We start from the raw sequence: 16,329 nt of genomic DNA, 5'->3' as shown, positions 1-16,329 counted from the left end.
GCTATTTTAGAACATATAGCCATTTAAAATAACTGACCGTCAGCAATGCTTATTACATTCATAGTTGAGGTAATATGGTCATGTTAGCCACTGTAATCAAACAAGACATGTATGCCTCCAATGACAGCTCTGGTAGCATTTTATGATTAACTCATCGTTTAGGTGGTGTGGCTGTCCCACTGCAGAAAATAAACATATATTCTTTGTTTATTGGTCAGGATAGATAGAAAGAAGTTTATAGGAGGACAGGAATTGCTAAAGTGGTGGGTCAGATTTGAACCCACGCTCGCTGCGTTAGTACTTGTTATCCAGAGGCAGTCGCGTCGACCACTCGAACACCCCAGGCTATGTGAAACGTTTTCTCAAATTTTTTCACACATAAAACACAACAAACCCCGCCAACAAACAGAAAAGACACAACAGACATGGTCAACATCCGACCATGCCACGTAAACAGCTCGATCCCATGATACAGCTCTAGGAGCCTAATTGAGCCGCCAAGCCAATTGGCTTCCACTGTGTGAATTGGCAAACCCTGACCCTGACTCTTCTGCAAGGGGGATGTCTTCTCTCTTCTCTGGGAAAACAGCGTTTATATTCTGTCTGTCTGGAGGCTCAATGGCACGGCCAGAAAGAGAGAACGCCAACTAACTTCCTACTAACAACTGTCCTGAAAGAGAGAGATGAGAAAGAACCAGCTTCTGTCCATATTGCAGTTGGACAGAGTGAGTTTCCTGGAAAATGTTGACACACGGACAGTAATTGGTTGGAACATATGAGAACGTTCCCTCGCTTTCTCTCTCTGGTCTCTCTCTCTCTCTCTTCCTCCACAGTCTCTCTCCACTCTGGTAACTGCCTATGTGTGACGAGATCCAGCAGCCTTTCTGTTTCTAATTTCTCTGCTCTTTTACCACATCTGACTTTCTCCAGAACTGCATTTATAGGCAAACTGGGCCTAGTCAAAGCCTTGTGGTGTCTGCCAGCCTGGGAGCTGAATGTATAGGGGAGCTGGGCCTTGTTAAAGCCTTGTGGTGTCTGCCAGCCTGGGAGCTGAATGTATAGGCAAACTGGGCCTTGTCAAAGCCTTGTGGTGTCTGCCAGCCTGGGAGCTGAATGTATAGGGGAGCCGGGCCTTGTCAAAGCCTTGTGGTGTCTGCCAGCCTGGGAGCTGAATGTATAGGGGAGCTGGGCCTTGTCAAAGCCATGTGGTGTCTGCCAGCCTGGGAGCTGAATGTATAGGGGAGCCGGGCCTTGTCAAAGCCTTGTGGTGTCTGCCAGCCTGGGAGCTGAATGTATTGGGGAGACGGGCCTTGTCAAAGCCACGTGGTGTCTGCCAGCCTGGGAGCTGAATGTATAGGGGAGCTGGGCCTTGTCAAAGCCATGTGGTGTCTGTCAGCCTGGGAGCTGAATGTATAGGGGAGCTGGGCCTTGTCAAAGCCCTGTGGTGTCTGTCAGCCTGGGAGCTGAATGTATAGGGGAGCTGGGCCTTGTCAAAGCCCTGTGGTGTCTGTCAGCCTGGGAGCTGAATGTATAGGGGAGCTGGGCCTTGTCAAAGCCCTGTGGTGTCTGTCAGCCTGGGAGCTGAATGTATAGGGGAGCTGGGCCTTGTCAAAGCCACGTGGTGTCTGCTAGCCTGGGAGCTGAATGTATAGGGGAGCTGGGCCTTGTCAATGCCCTGTGGTGTCTGTCAGCCTGGGAGCTGAATGTATAGGGGAGCTGGGCCTTGTCAAAGCCACGTGGTGTCTGTCAGCCTGGGAGCTGAATGTATAGGGAAGCTGGGCCTTGTCAAAGCCTTGTGTTGTCTGTCAGCCTGGGAGCTGAATGTATAGGGGAGCTGGGCCTTGTCAAAGCCCTGTGGTGTCTGTCAGCCTGGGAGCTGAATCTATAGGGGAGCTGGGCCTTGTCAAAGCCCTGTGGTGTCTGTCAGCCTGGGAGCTGAATGTATAGGGGAGCTGGGCCTTGTCAAAGCCACGTGGTGTCTGCTAGCCTGGGAGCTGAATGTATAGGGGAGCTGGGCCTTGTCAAAGCCTTGTGGTGTCTGCCAGCCTGGGAGCTGAATGTATAGGGGAGCTGGGCCTTGTCAAAGCCCTGTGGTGTCTGTCAGCCTGGGAGCTGAATGTATAGGGGAGCTGGGCCTTGTCAAAGCCTTGTGGTGTCTGCCAGCCTGGGAGCTGAATATATAGGGAAGCTGGGCCTTGTCAAAGCCTTGTGGTGTCTGTCAGCCTGGGAGAGGCTGGCAGACATGCACACAGCCATGACCTATTTCTATTTGCCCCTTCTATGTAGGCAGTGATACACCACCGTGGCAGATCACACATGGAGCTGATAATGGCTGCCGCTCACCAGGACCCTGTCACATAGGGATTTAGGAGACTGTGTATCCTCCGCTTGTCAAGTCAGGTGACCTTTTGAAGAAAATGGCTCCTGAATTGTCTCTTTGCTGAACTGTGGCCGAATTCCATAAAGGCGGATGGGTTGTGGATTATTTCCTTTTGAACAGTTGCGGTAACCTGATCTATAAAGTCTCTTTGCTAAAACTATGGGCAACTTCCATTGAGTTGGCACAATAAAAGTGAATGTGTTTCGTATGGTATTGGCAATTTTTAACGAGGGAGCATGTTTCACACATTGACTGTAGGACTTTAAAAAAGAAAGGAGGGCCCTACCGTGCTACCTCTCATCTCACTGCTATATGTGTTGAGTGCCATTCATCAAAACATATTTTCAGTCTAGGATCTAGCTAGCCTACAGCAGCATAATAATGAATTAGCATAGCATCAATGTCACAATGTCAAATTCACGTTGGCAGTTAGCACTGAGGAAAACCTATGCTTCTACAGTCAGTCCAACGTTAGCGTTTTCGCCAGGCTAAACATTAGCATAGCATCATTTGCATAGCGTTATTAGCATTTTGTGAAGCCTACCGATTCTCACAGGTTTCCAAACTCACTGTGCTGTGCGCTGTCAGATCCAAGACTCTGCTGTGATGTCTACAGTGGGACCTACTTTGAACTTCAATGCCTTTTAGACAATGCCTATGGGTTGAAGCCTCAAACACTGTGGTGGAGCATTCAGAGCTTCAAACATAGTATACGCTATAGTAGTCTTGTGTTATGAGTGACTTCCAACCTGGATTTACGGAAAACCACGGAATGTTTGGGAAGTTACTGGAATTTCGCAACCCTACCAATGACCAACGTTCTTTTTTTCCGATGAAGAAACTGTTGTACACAGACATATTTTCCATGTGGGTCAAATAGGTCGCATTTCCCAATGTGACTTGGCGTGTCTTGCAGGGACATAAAATGGGGCGTGTGAGGACTTGATTTACTCAAGCCTGTGTGTGCGCGCACTATGTGCTATGAAACCCAATTCTAGGACCTCGCCATATGACTGTTAATGCAGTCAAGAGCTGATTGTTGGACTCTGTTGGAGAGAAAAAAATAGTTGTGCTCGTTGCCTCACTCTCTTCTCTTTCATACTGTCAGAGCGTGTGAGTTATTGTGAATATGTACATATGTGCATCTGTGTGTGTGTTAGCATATGGCGTACGTCTGGGTGCGTTACAGCCTGCAGAAAGTTGTAAATTATCCTGTATCTTCGAGGTTCACTGAAAGGCATCTTCCCTACTATTTACGACTCTGAATAGTCCACTTTGAACCCAAATGTTAAGGATGAAATGCTTGGAGAGCCTCTGAGCTTCGAATAGACGGTCGGAGAATCTGGATTCGTGCTACCGCTGCAGAACTAAAACACAAAGACACATGCTAACTGTCAGGGAGGGATCGATGGCTTCTTTTCCTGCCCCGTTTCCTGAGTTTCGGTTTGGTTTGGTTCCCAATTCGACAGGTGTTTTTGCATTCAATCAGGTCTAGGTAGAGGCGAGTCAATTCAAATCAAAAAGATGTATTGTCCCACAATCACCTCTCGAAGTACGAGACTAGGATTTTTGTGTTGTTGAGACTGAGTTCAAGTCAATCCTTAACCATTGCACTGATACAGGGTCAGCTCTTATTTAATCCCCTTGATGGTTTCAGGTTAGAACTCAGTTATGGTCATATGATCCTAGATCTTTTGTTCAGGGACAACTTCTACCTCCTTGAGCCTTTAGTGTCCTCTGCACTCTGGGCACATATGGGCTCTCTCCCTGTCCCTCAAACGTGAACCTAACCCTAGAGTGCTGATCTAGGATCAGGTTCTCCGTGTCCATATAATCTCAATCATTATGATTTAAAATGAAAAACTGATCCATGATCAGTACTGCTACTCTGAAACGGGTGGTTTTGTAATGATAGCAGCTTTCCAAGCAGGTGAAAAGTTCCCTGGTTACATCACTTCACTCCTCTCCATGTAGCAGATATAAATGAAATCCTGGGCCAAGACAAACACTAACATCCGATCAATTCTGGAGTTCTTTGGGAATGTAGAACAGTTATTGTAATTTATATCCTTCGCAAACTGCGGATGAAGGAACCTAAGGCCTTAGCAACAATGGTAGTGATATTTAGCAGGGAGAATGGCTGGTGTGTGTGCGTGTTTGTGTGTGTGTCTGTCTATTTTCTTTCTGCGTCATAGTGTTTAAAGAATGTGTGTGTGTCTCCATGTGGCTCTGCACAAACTAATGTGTGTGTCTCTTTGTTATAGGTTGGTGGTTCGTCAGTACAGCCGAGGAGCAGGGTTGGGTGCCGGCCACATACCTGGACTCACAGAACGGCACGAGAGACGACCTGGAACTTAGCACCGTCAGGACAGGAGAAGGTAACACACACACACCGGCCATTCTCCCTGCTAAATATCACTACCATCGTTGCTAAGGCCTTAGGTATGACAACTAATTGTGCTTGGACAGCGGGAACCTTGAGGACCAGAGTCAGAGCAGGAAACAGACACTGTAACGAACCCAGAGTCTGTTTCCCAAAGGAGTCTCATTTTGTCATGACCTCTTTTTTTTGGCAATAATGTTTAGTCTGATTGTTTGGAGGGCACATATCATCACTAGAGAACAAGCTCCCTTCCCTTTTGGTGCTTTGGGATGACACTGTAGCGCCTTAGTTGTGTGTTACACCCAGGCAGGCAGACATGCACACACAGACATACACACATACATGCACTCCCCCACCGTTAAAGTCATATTACCTCTGTTTTCCATCGGTTTTAGTAACCCACGGAAACTACCTGGTATAGTGTGATCATTATGCCGTAATGCTTTGTGTGTCATAGACTGCCACCAGAGTATGTAAGGCTCTCTCCCTGTCCCTCATTAAGACACATTGCTTTATGATCCTCGCGCTGGCCCATGGCGCTGTTACACTGTAAACTGGCACGCCACATCCCTGCATGTGATGACAGGTCCTCTGCAGCTGCCGTGGCCCCCTGCTCCACTTAATGCAGACTGCAGTCACTCCAGAGAGAGAGAGAGAGAGAGAGAGAGAGAGAGAGAGAGAGAGAGAGAGAGAGAGAGAGAGAGAGAGAGAGAGAGAGAGAGAGAGAGAGAGAGAGAGAGAGAGAGAGAGAGAGAGAGAGAGAGAGAGAGAGAGAGAGAGAGAGAGAGAGAGAGAGAGAGAGAGAGAGAGAGAGAGAGAGAGAGAGAGAGAGAGAGAGAGAGAGAGAGAGAGAGAGAGAGAGAGAGAGAGAGAGAGAGAGAGAGAGAGAGAGAGAGAGAGAGAGACTGGGCTGGTATTGAAAGTCTGTGATAGCCTTGAAGGGAAAATAAGGTAATGTAGCTGGAGCCTGGAAATACCTAGGGATCTGAGACAGGCACACACAGAGGGGAAATGCACACACATACTATACATACAGTGGGGCAAAAAAGTATTTAGTCAGCCACCAATTGTGCAAGTTCTCCCACGTAAAAATATGAGAGATGCCTGTACATTTCATCATAGGTACACTTCAACCATGACAGACAAAATGAGAAAAAAAAATCACGAAAATCACATTGTAGGATTTTTAATGAATTTATTTGCAAATTATGGTGGAAAATAAGTATTTGGTCACCTACAAACAAGCAAGATTTCTGGCTCTCGCAGACCTGTAACTTCTTCTTTAAGAGGCTCCTCTGTCCTCCACTTGTTACCTGTATTAATGGCACCTGTTTGAACTTGTTATCAGTATAAAAGACATTTGTCCACAACCTCAAACAGTCACACTCCAAACTCCACTATGGCCAAGACCAAAGAGCTGTCAAAGGACACCAGAAACAAAATTGTAGACCTGCACCAGGCTGGGAAGACTGAATCTGCAATAGGTAAGCAGCTTGGTTTGAAGAAATCAACTGTGTGAGCAAATATTAGGAAATGAAATGCATACAAGAAAACTGATAATCTCCCTCGATCTGGGGCTCCACGCAAGATCTCACCCCGTGGGGTCAAAATGATCACAGGAACGGTGAGCAAAAATCCCAGAACCACACGGGGGGACCTAGTGAATAACCTGCAGAGAGCTGGGACCAAAGTAACAAAGCTTACCATCAGTAACACACTACGCCGCCAGGGACTCAAATTCTGCAGTGCCAGACGTGTCCCCCTGCTTAAGCCAGTACATGTCCAGGCCCTTCTGAAGTTTGCTAGAGAGCATTTGGATGATCCAGAAGAAGATTGGGAGAATGTCATATGGTCAGATGAAACCAAAATATAATTCTTTGGTAAAAACTCAACTCGTCGTGTTTGGAGGACAAAGAATGCTGAGTTGCATCCAAAGAACACCATACATACTGTGAAGCATGGGGAAAAATCATGCTTTGGGGCTGTTTTTCTGCAAAGGGACCAGGACGACTGATCCGTGTAAAGGAAAGAATGAATGGGGCCATGTATCGTGAGATTTTGAGTGAAAACCTCCTTCCATCAGCAAGGGCATTGAAGATGAAACGTGGCTGGGTCTTTCAGCATGACAATGATCCCAAACACACCGCCCGGGCAACGAAGGAGTGGCTTCATAAGAAGCATTTCAAGGTCCTGGAGTGGCCTAGCCAGTCTCCAGATCTCAACCCCATAGAAAATCTTTGGAGGGAGTTGAAAGTCCGTGTTGCACAGCAACAGCCCCAAAACTTCACTGCTCTAGGGGAGATCTGCATGGAGGAATGGGCCAAAATACCAGCAACAGTGTGTGAAAATCTTGTGAAGACTCACAAAAAATGTTTGACCTCTGTCATTGCCAACAAAGGGTATATAACAAAGTATTGAGATACACTTCTGTTATTGACCAAATACTTATTTTCCACCATAATTTGCAAATAAATAAATAAAAAATCCTACAATGTGATTTTCTGGATTTTCTTTCCTCATTTTGTCTGTCATAGTTGAAGTGTACCTATGATGAAAATTACAGGCCTCTCTCATCTTTTTAAGTGGGAGAACTTGCACAATTGGTGTCTGACTAAATACTTTTTTGCCCCACTGTACGTACATACATACATACATACATACATACATACATACATACATACATACACACATACATACATACATACATACATACATACATACATACATACATACATACATACATACATACATACATACATACATACATCCCATCCTACAAAACACTCCTCTATCAACACCTTCCCTATTAGAGCCCACCGACTCAGTTTTCACACACCACAGTTTATCTCTTATCTCAGGTAGCTATCCTGTCTCCCCTACCCTCCCCCTCATACTCATCAAGCCCCAGTCTGCTGTTATATAAACCAATAGCAGACTGTAGCTAGCTCACTGAGGTGGAACGACAGGGCCTGGTAGGTCTGGTCTATTGGAATTACCCTGAAATAACATCTGCCTTTGTGGCTGTCTCCAATCGGATATTTCAATTAGGAGGTCAATGGGAGAGAGAGATGAGAGTCATTTGATTCTGTCCTCCTCTCCTCACTCCTCCGTTTCTCCCTCCTCCTCTTCCCTCCACCATGAAGGGAGAGATGACAGTAATTTCATTCGGTCCTCCCTCCTCATCGCTCGTTCCTCCATTCTGAAAGTCTGGTTTATGTCCCGCAAGGGAAAGCATTAAGGAAGGGAGGACTCTGACGAGTCATCACCAGACAGCAACGAGTTGGACAGTATCATAAAGGGCTGTTTTACTGTACCGTGAGTCAGTGGTGTTGCACGAGTATAAAGGGGACTGGAACGGAACAGTTTACCAGAGGACGTAGCAAGCTGTTACGGTAGGCTAACATGAAGATTTACCCTGATCTATTTTCTCCCGTACAGTTGCTAACCATGTGTACAGTACGCTAGGGGCTAGTATGATGCTATGCCACAAAGATGTAGCATGTCTCTTGACCATTTAAAAATTCCCAGACACACAAAACGTTATGTACGGGGATTGGCCTTCTAGAATACAGTCTTGGTGAGAACCTTGAAGACCAACAGATTTCAGTATTCCAGACACTAGATTGGATGATACTGTATCATACATCATGTCATCAGTGCCATATAAATAGAATGAATAGAACAGGCTTGGGAGCTCTAACCCTGGAATTTTGTAATGAATGGAGACGCCCTTTCTATTCATTCTATTTCTATGACACATCATGTCATCATTGCCATAGAGAGAGAATGAATAGAACATGATTGTAAGCTCCAACCCTGGCAATGAGTAATGCATGGAGGCGCCCTTTCTATGCATTCTATTTCTATGATTACTACTTCCTCTTTTAATGTGGGGCTTGTTCTTTTGATGACAGACGATACGACAGACGATAGTTTCTCTCTCGTAAGGGAACACCTCTGTGTTTATGACCTAGCTGCCACTGTCCTCAGGATATCTGTGGTTCCACTCGTCCTTTATAATGTCAGTATAACTCAGTCCCCAGAGATACACACCCTTTAAGAAGTTTAGCTGCTTGACTTGTGAAACGTGCTCGTGAACGCCGAAGACAGAGACGATAAATACCACGGGAGTGATTATCATGACAGCAATGAATGTCAATTCTTTCTACAAAAATAACATTTGCTATTACACTATTACAAATCATGTGATTTATTATGCATAGCTTAACATGGACACCATTTATTTGCTGGCTTTCCATGTAATGTTTTCACCATCCGACGAACTAACAACGGCTTTTTGCCTTCTTTCATTTTGTAATACGCTTCTTAAGTTCACGTTTCTTTGTTTTTCTTTGGTTCCTCCATCCATCCCTTCATCAGTTACTAAGAGACGCAAGGCTCATCTGAAGAGACTGGACCGCAGATGGACCTTGGGGGGCATAGTGAACCGCCAGCAGAGTCGAGGTGAACACACAGTCAACACATGCAGACACACACGCAAACACATGCACGCACGCACACACACACACACACACACACACACACACACACACACACACACACACACACACACACACACACACACACACACACACACACACACACACACACACACACACACACACACACACACACACACACACACACACACACACACACACACACAGGCACTCTCAAGTGGCCTCCCTCAGAACCACACACGTACACACTCATTCCTTCATCGTAAGAAACTAATTTACATCCATGACAGCCAGACAACAACCACTCCAGCTTACAACAACAACTCCCCAACATCACAAACAGCACACTGGGTGGTCGTGTAGATTTCAGCTCCCCGAGTTACATTTACCACACTTTTCCCTACTTTTAGAAAGGTCATTATTTCTTCATTTTGCTCTGCGTCACAGAATAATGTACTAACATTAAACAGATTAGATAATGAGGGGTATTTGATTCAGACAGCGCAACAGTAACAACCTTGTTGGCTAAAAGCTGCTCTAAACATTACTGTGTGTAGTGCTTCTTCATATACTTATACACCTCCCTCCAGGTTCAGAAGCATTAGATTTTAATGACTGAGTTTTTAGTCAACATTTATTGGTAAAGATATTTTCTCACACTCTTGAATGTATCACATTGCCAAACTCCCCTGGACACTGCAATACTGGGATATGTCTCAATGGAGAGTTGCTGTTGTGTCATAATGAATTCTCTTTGATAGACCCATGTCTCATTGTCTCATGTCCCATGTCTCACTCTTTGATAGACCTATGTCTCATTGTCTAGTATCTAATCAAAACTGGTCCAAGGTCAGCTTCTGGGGAAGGTAAGCTGATCCTAGATCTGTGGCTATATGGCTTAGATCCCGCTAACGGGATCGATATGACAACAGCCAGTGAAAGTGCAGGGCGCCAAATTCAAAACAACAGAAATCTCATAATTACAATTCCTCAAACATAGAAATATTTTACACCATTTTAAATATAACCTTGTTGTTAATCCCACCACAGTGTCCGATTTCAAAAATTCTTTACGATGAAAGCACACAAAACGATTATGTTAGGTCAGCACCTAGTCACACAAAAACACAGCCATTTTTCCAGCCAAAGAGAGGAGTCACAAAAAGCAGAAATAGAGATAAAATTAATCACTGTTGAAGGAATTTAATTCCTCTGTTTTAATTCACAATTAAAATTAAACACTCTGTCAATTCATAAGAATTTGTAAGACCCTTATTTTATAGGAATGGACAGAGTCCCGGTCTTAAAGTCAAGTGACAGCCTTTATTCAAGAGAGTACTGAGTACATACACATTTTACCACAGGTTATAAACTGAAAATGACGTCAGCGTTTTCTAAATGTTCCGTCTCTTCTTGACACTGGTAGAAAGGCTCTATAGCTCTCAAGCCTTCCCTCCTCGCCTAGAGCCAAGGTCAGTCAGTGTAGATAAGCATTCTAGACAGTCTGGATTCATAGTTCATTCATTTGTACCAAGGAACAGACCGTCATTGTTCTAAACTCTTGACTACATTCACTACATTATATTCAATACTGGGATCAAGAGAGAAAATGCATACATGTATAGTAGCATAATAGTATTCTGATTAGTAATCCTGATTGAAATGTATACATAATTAGTCACTATAGATAAAAATTCCGTTAACACTAACCTTTGATGATCTTCATCAGATGACACTCATAGGACTTCATGTTACACAATACATGTATGTTTTGTTCGATAAAGTTCATATTTATATACTAAAATCTGAGTTTACATTGGCGCATTACGTTCAGCAGTTCCAAAGCCTCCAGTGATTTTGCAGAGATTCACGTCAATTTACAGAAATACTCATAATAAACATTGATAAAAGATACAACTATTATGCATGGAATTATAGACACACTTCTCCTTAATGCAACCGCTGTGTCAGATTTCAAAAACGCTTTACCGAAAAAGCACACCATGCAATAATCTGAGTACAGCGCTTAGACAACAAATCAAGCCATACAGATATCTGCCATGTTGTGGAGTCAACAGAAGTCAGAAATAACATTATAAATATTCACTTACCTTTGATGATCTTCATCAGAATGCACTCCCAGGAATCCCAGTTCCACAATAAATGTTTGATTTGTTCGATAAAGTCCATCATTTATGTCCAAATACCTACTTTTTGTTTGCGCGTTTAGCCCAGTAATCCAAATGCTCAATGCGCAATCGCTTAGTTCAGACGAAAAGTCAAAAAAGTTATATTACAGTTTGTAGAAACATGTCAAACGATGTATAGAATCAATCTTTAGGATGTTTTTATCATAAATCTTCAATAATGTTCCAACTAGAGAATTCCTTTGTCTTCAGAAATGCAATGGAACTCAAGCTAACTCTCATGTGAACGAGCATGGTCAGCTTATGCCACTCTACCAGACCACTGACTCAATCCCCTCTCATTCCCCCCTCCTTCACAGTAGAAGCATCAAACAAGGTTCTAAAGACTGTTGACATCTAGTGGTAGCCTTAGGAAGTGCAATTCGACCCCATAGACACTGTATATTTGATAGGCAATGAGTAGAAAAACTATAAACCTCAGATTTCCCACTTCCTGGTTGGATTTCTTCTCATATTCATTTGCCATATGAGTTCTGTTATACTCACAGACATCATACAAACAGTTTTAGAAACTTCAGAGTGTTTTCTATCCAAATCTACTAATAATATGCATATATTAGCAACTGGGCCTGAGTTGCAGGCAGTTTACTCTGGGCACCTTATTCATCCAAGCTACTCAATACTGCCCCCAGCCATAACAAGTTAAATGGATACTGCTACCCATATTTGATCAAAAAAGTAGTCGCTATATTGAAGGATGAAGTTGTTATATACGCTGATTGAAGGTCAGTTAGATGCTCTCTGTCATTGATATAGATAGGATTTGGGGAGGCTGATCCTAGAGCGGTGTCTGTGGCCTACTCCTACCTAGAGCCAGAGTAATTACTCATCCCTCTAATAAGACCAGAAGAGATCAGCCATCTGGTTTTAGGATTAGTTTTAACCCACTCACCCCACCTGGCTCTGTCTTTTGTCTGTTTGTTTACTGAAACTGACCTGGGACTCATATAACTTCCCAGACTCCCAATAACATACATGGGGCGTGACTCACCTGGTATAGCTTAACTCTGATCCCAGACCAGTCATAGAGACAATAAACATAAGTGATTCAACAGAGCTCATCCAACACAGGGGGAACTTGTGTCAGATGGTATGAGTTAGTGCCTGTGTTGATGAATTTTATACAGATGACCTATATACTTCATGGCCGCTTTTCCTAACCACATGACCTGACCAGGAAAATCTCCACTTCCTATTTGTAGTCTTACTAATCTATAACTTTGGACATTTAGCTTCTCAGGAAAAACCCCAGGTCCTATTTATACAGCACAGGAGAAAAAATACTAGTTCAATACCCAGCCAACGATTTCCATGTGATGACTACATCCAGCTCTTTTGGATACTTTTGGTGAATGTACTAATATGGGATGCCAGAGCCTCGCCATAGTCTCCAGCCAGAGCTGAGCGTAGCATTTACAGTTAGTTAGCTAGCTCTCCCAGAGGAGTAACAGCAGGAGGAATGGGCTGGCTGGAATAGGCTGGCGGAGAGTGTGAATGTGGGGCAGTAGCCCATACTGAAGTCTGGCTTTAATCACAGACAGGAGCCTATAACAGTGGATGGAGCCACTTTTGTGTGTGTCGGTCACTGATGTAACCGTTGCCATGGAGGAATCAGGACAATCATTGCGTGAGGCATAATTAGTAGTCAATGCCACATCATGTATTTTTTTTTTTTTGTCGTACTACTGATATTGATTACTGCATTGTCGGGAAAGAGTAAACAAGAAAGGCATTTCACTGTACCAAAAACTTGATATCAATATTCTATACCAATATCATATCCAATCTCCCAGGTGACTTCACTTGAGACTCTGGGTCAACGTACAGTACATGCCTGTGTAAGGATGTACTAGAGACATCAACCAGCAAAAACAGACAGTAGTGATATATTGTCCTCTGTTGCGGCTGACACATTTCAACAGCCAGGGTTTCAGGTCAGTTGGCAGTCCAGTGTTGCTTTCAGCACCATCAGAAGCACTGCTGCATGCTAACTAATTTATGACTTCTGGATTAGAGGCCTTGTTTCCACCCTACAAAATGATCCCACCATGAAAATACTGCTGACTGTGGTCGGAAACTTTGTTTTTGAATTTGTTCCTTTTTCCACATCTCGAATTCTCTCTCTCTCTCTCTCTCTCTCTCTCTCTCTCTCTCTCTCTCTCTCTCTCTCTCTCTCTCTCTCTCTCTCTCTCTCTCTCATATGTATCTCTCTCTGTCTCATATGTATCTCTTTCTCCCCCCTCTCTCTCTGTCTCATATGTATCTCTTTCTCCCTCTCTCCCCCTCTCTCTCTCTCTCTCTCTCTCTCTCTCTCTCTCTCTCTCTCTCTCTATCTCTCTCTCTCTCATATGTATCTCTTTCTCTCTCTCTCTCTCTTTCTCTCTCTCTTTCTCTCTCTCTCTCTCTCTCTCTCTCTCTCTCTCTCTCTCTCCGTGTCTCAAATGCATCTCTCTCTCTCTCTCTCTGTCTCATATGTATCTTTTTCTCTCTCTTTCTCTCTCTCTCTCTCTGTGTCTCATATGTTTTTCTCTCTCTCCGTGTCTCAAATGTATCTCTCCCTCTCTGTCTCATATGTATCTCATTCTCTCTCTCTCTCTCTCTCCCTGTCTCATATGTATCTCTTTCTCTCTCTCCCTCTCCCTCTCTCTCTCTCTCTCTCTCTGTGTGTGTGTCTCATGCATCTTTCTCTCTCTCTCTCTCTCTCTCTCAATTCAATTCAAGTCGCTTTATTGGCATGACGTAACAATGTACACATTGCAAAGCTTATTTTGGATATTTACAATATAAAAATAAATAGAAATGAGAATCAAATTGTCAACATGACAACAGTAACAACAATAACCAAGTGTCAAAATAACCATGCATTCAACAATTTGAGAAAATGACACTCTCTAATTGTTTTATATTTTTGACATTTTGTCAGGAAATGCAGCTCCGTCTCAGGTTCTGCTGTGGTGCAGTGGTTGCACAGCCTTTCCTCTACAGGGAGCCAGGTTTTCCTGTGTCTACCCTTCTCAATGGCAAGGCTGTGCTCACTGAGCCTGTACTTTGTCAAGGTTTTTCTAAGGTTTTGATCAGTAACCATGGTCAAATATTTAGCCACGGTGTACTGTCGATTAAGTGCCAGATAGCACTGCATTTTGCTTTGTGCTTGTGTTTGTGTTTCCCAATAAGCAATATAGTTTTGTTTTGACTGTGTTGTAATTAGGTTTATCCTGATTGATTGGATGTTCTGGTCCTGAGGCTTCAGTGCGTTAGTAGAACAGGTTTGTGAACTCAGCCCCAGGACCTGCTGGATGAGGGGACTCTTTTCTTTGCTCAGCTCTTGGCATTGCAGGGCTTGTTAATGATATGAGAGGGGGTCACTGTATTTTAGATGTTTCAAAAACTTCATTGCTATTTTTTTGAGTTTTTATTATTAGTGGATATTGGCCTAATTCTGCCCTGCATGCATTGTTTGTAGTTTTCCTCTGGACATGTAGGATAATCTTACAGAACTCATGCAGGGATTCAATGGGGTGTTTGTCCCATTTGATGAAATCTTGATGAAATCTTGTTTTGCAAGTGGACCCCACACCTCGCTGCCATGAAGTGCAATTGGTTCAATTACGTATTCAAATAGTTTTAGCCAAATTTTAATAGGTATTTCAATTTGAATTTGCTTTTTAATGGTGTAGAATGCCCTGCGTGCTTTCTCTCTCAGCTCATTCACTGCCTCATTAAGGTGTCCAGTTGAGCTTATTGTTGAGCTTATTTTTAAACCTAAGTAATTGTAGTGTGTACAGTACTCTATATATTTTGTACCAATTGAGAACTTTGGTCTAATCCCCTGAGATCTGGATCTTCTCTGGAAAATCATTATTTTAGTCTTTTGGGGGGTTTGCTGCCAGGGCCCAGGTCTGACAGTACTGCTCTAGCAGGTCCAGGCTCTGCTGTCGGCCATGTGCAGTGGGTGACAGCAGGCATAGGTCAGCTGCGAAGAGTATATTTAACTTCTGAATTGTGGAGACTAACACCAGGGGCTGAGGATTTTTCTAGAATAGTGGCCAATTCGTTAATGTAAATATTGAGTGCAGGGCTCAGATTGCCACCCTGGCGAAGTCCCCGCCCCTGGTTAAAGAATTATGTTATTTTCTTATCAATTTTAATGCTGCACGTATTGCCAGTATACATTGATTTAATTATGTCATATGTTTTACACCCTACACCACTTTCAATAACTTTGTAGAACAGTCCTGTATGCCAAATAGAATCAAATGCTTTTTGGAAGTTGATAAAGCAAGCATATATTTTGGTATCATTTTGGTGGACATGTTTATCTATCAGGGTGTGTAGGATGTAAATATGATCAGTTGTGTGATGTTTTGGTATAAATCCAATTAGGCTTTTACTCAAGACATTGTGCTTATTAATGAAGTTTAGAACTCTTACATTTATAATACTACAGAAAACCTTCCCCAGGTTACTGTTCACACAAATGCCTCTGTAATTATTAGGGTCAAATTTGTCTCTGTTCTTAAAGATTGGGGTTATGAGTCCTTGATTCCAAATGTCAGGGAAATAACCTACACTCAGGATCAAATTGAACAGTTTTAATATAGCCAATTGAAATGTTGCACTAGTGAGTTTGAGCATCTCATTTAGGATGCCATCAGGTCCGCATGCCTCTTTAACTTCATGCGACGAGCAATCCCGGATCCGGGATCCTATCTATAGCCTCAAGCTCATTAGCATAACGCAATGTTTAACTATTCATGAAAATCACAAATGAAATGAAATAAATATATTTGCTCTCAAGCTTAGACTTTTGTTAACAACACTGTCATCTCAGATTTTCAAAATATGCTTTTCAACCATAGCTAAACAAGCATTTGTGTAAGAGTATTGATAGCTAGCATA

At 43.3% G+C, this 16,329-nt stretch overlaps 1 protein-coding gene across 5 annotated transcripts in view; it reads left to right on the top strand.

Annotated features, from left to right (window-relative positions):
* LOC135524146 (SH3 and PX domain-containing protein 2A-like) overlaps positions 1–16,329 on the top strand; it is a 145,010-nt gene that overhangs the window by 101,828 nt on the left and 26,853 nt on the right. For 3 of the 5 annotated variants that reach the window (XM_064951378.1, XM_064951369.1, XM_064951399.1), the window contains 2 exons: positions 4,645–4,758; positions 9,144–9,227. In XM_064951378.1, coding sequence (XP_064807450.1) covers positions 4,645–4,758; positions 9,144–9,227 — 198 coding nt within the window. The remainder of the gene's footprint in view (positions 1–4,644; positions 4,759–9,143; positions 9,228–16,329) is intronic. The other 2 variants (XM_064951389.1, XM_064951409.1) reach the window with 1 other exon arrangement.

The sequence above is a fragment of the Oncorhynchus masou genome, chromosome 4 (assembly GCF_036934945.1).
Source record: "Oncorhynchus masou masou isolate Uvic2021 chromosome 4, UVic_Omas_1.1, whole genome shotgun sequence".
In the NCBI taxonomy this organism is placed as follows: domain Eukaryota; kingdom Metazoa; phylum Chordata; class Actinopteri; order Salmoniformes; family Salmonidae; genus Oncorhynchus; species Oncorhynchus masou.
Note: the sequence above shows the minus strand (reverse complement) of the source record. Positions and strands in the feature narration are given on the sequence as shown.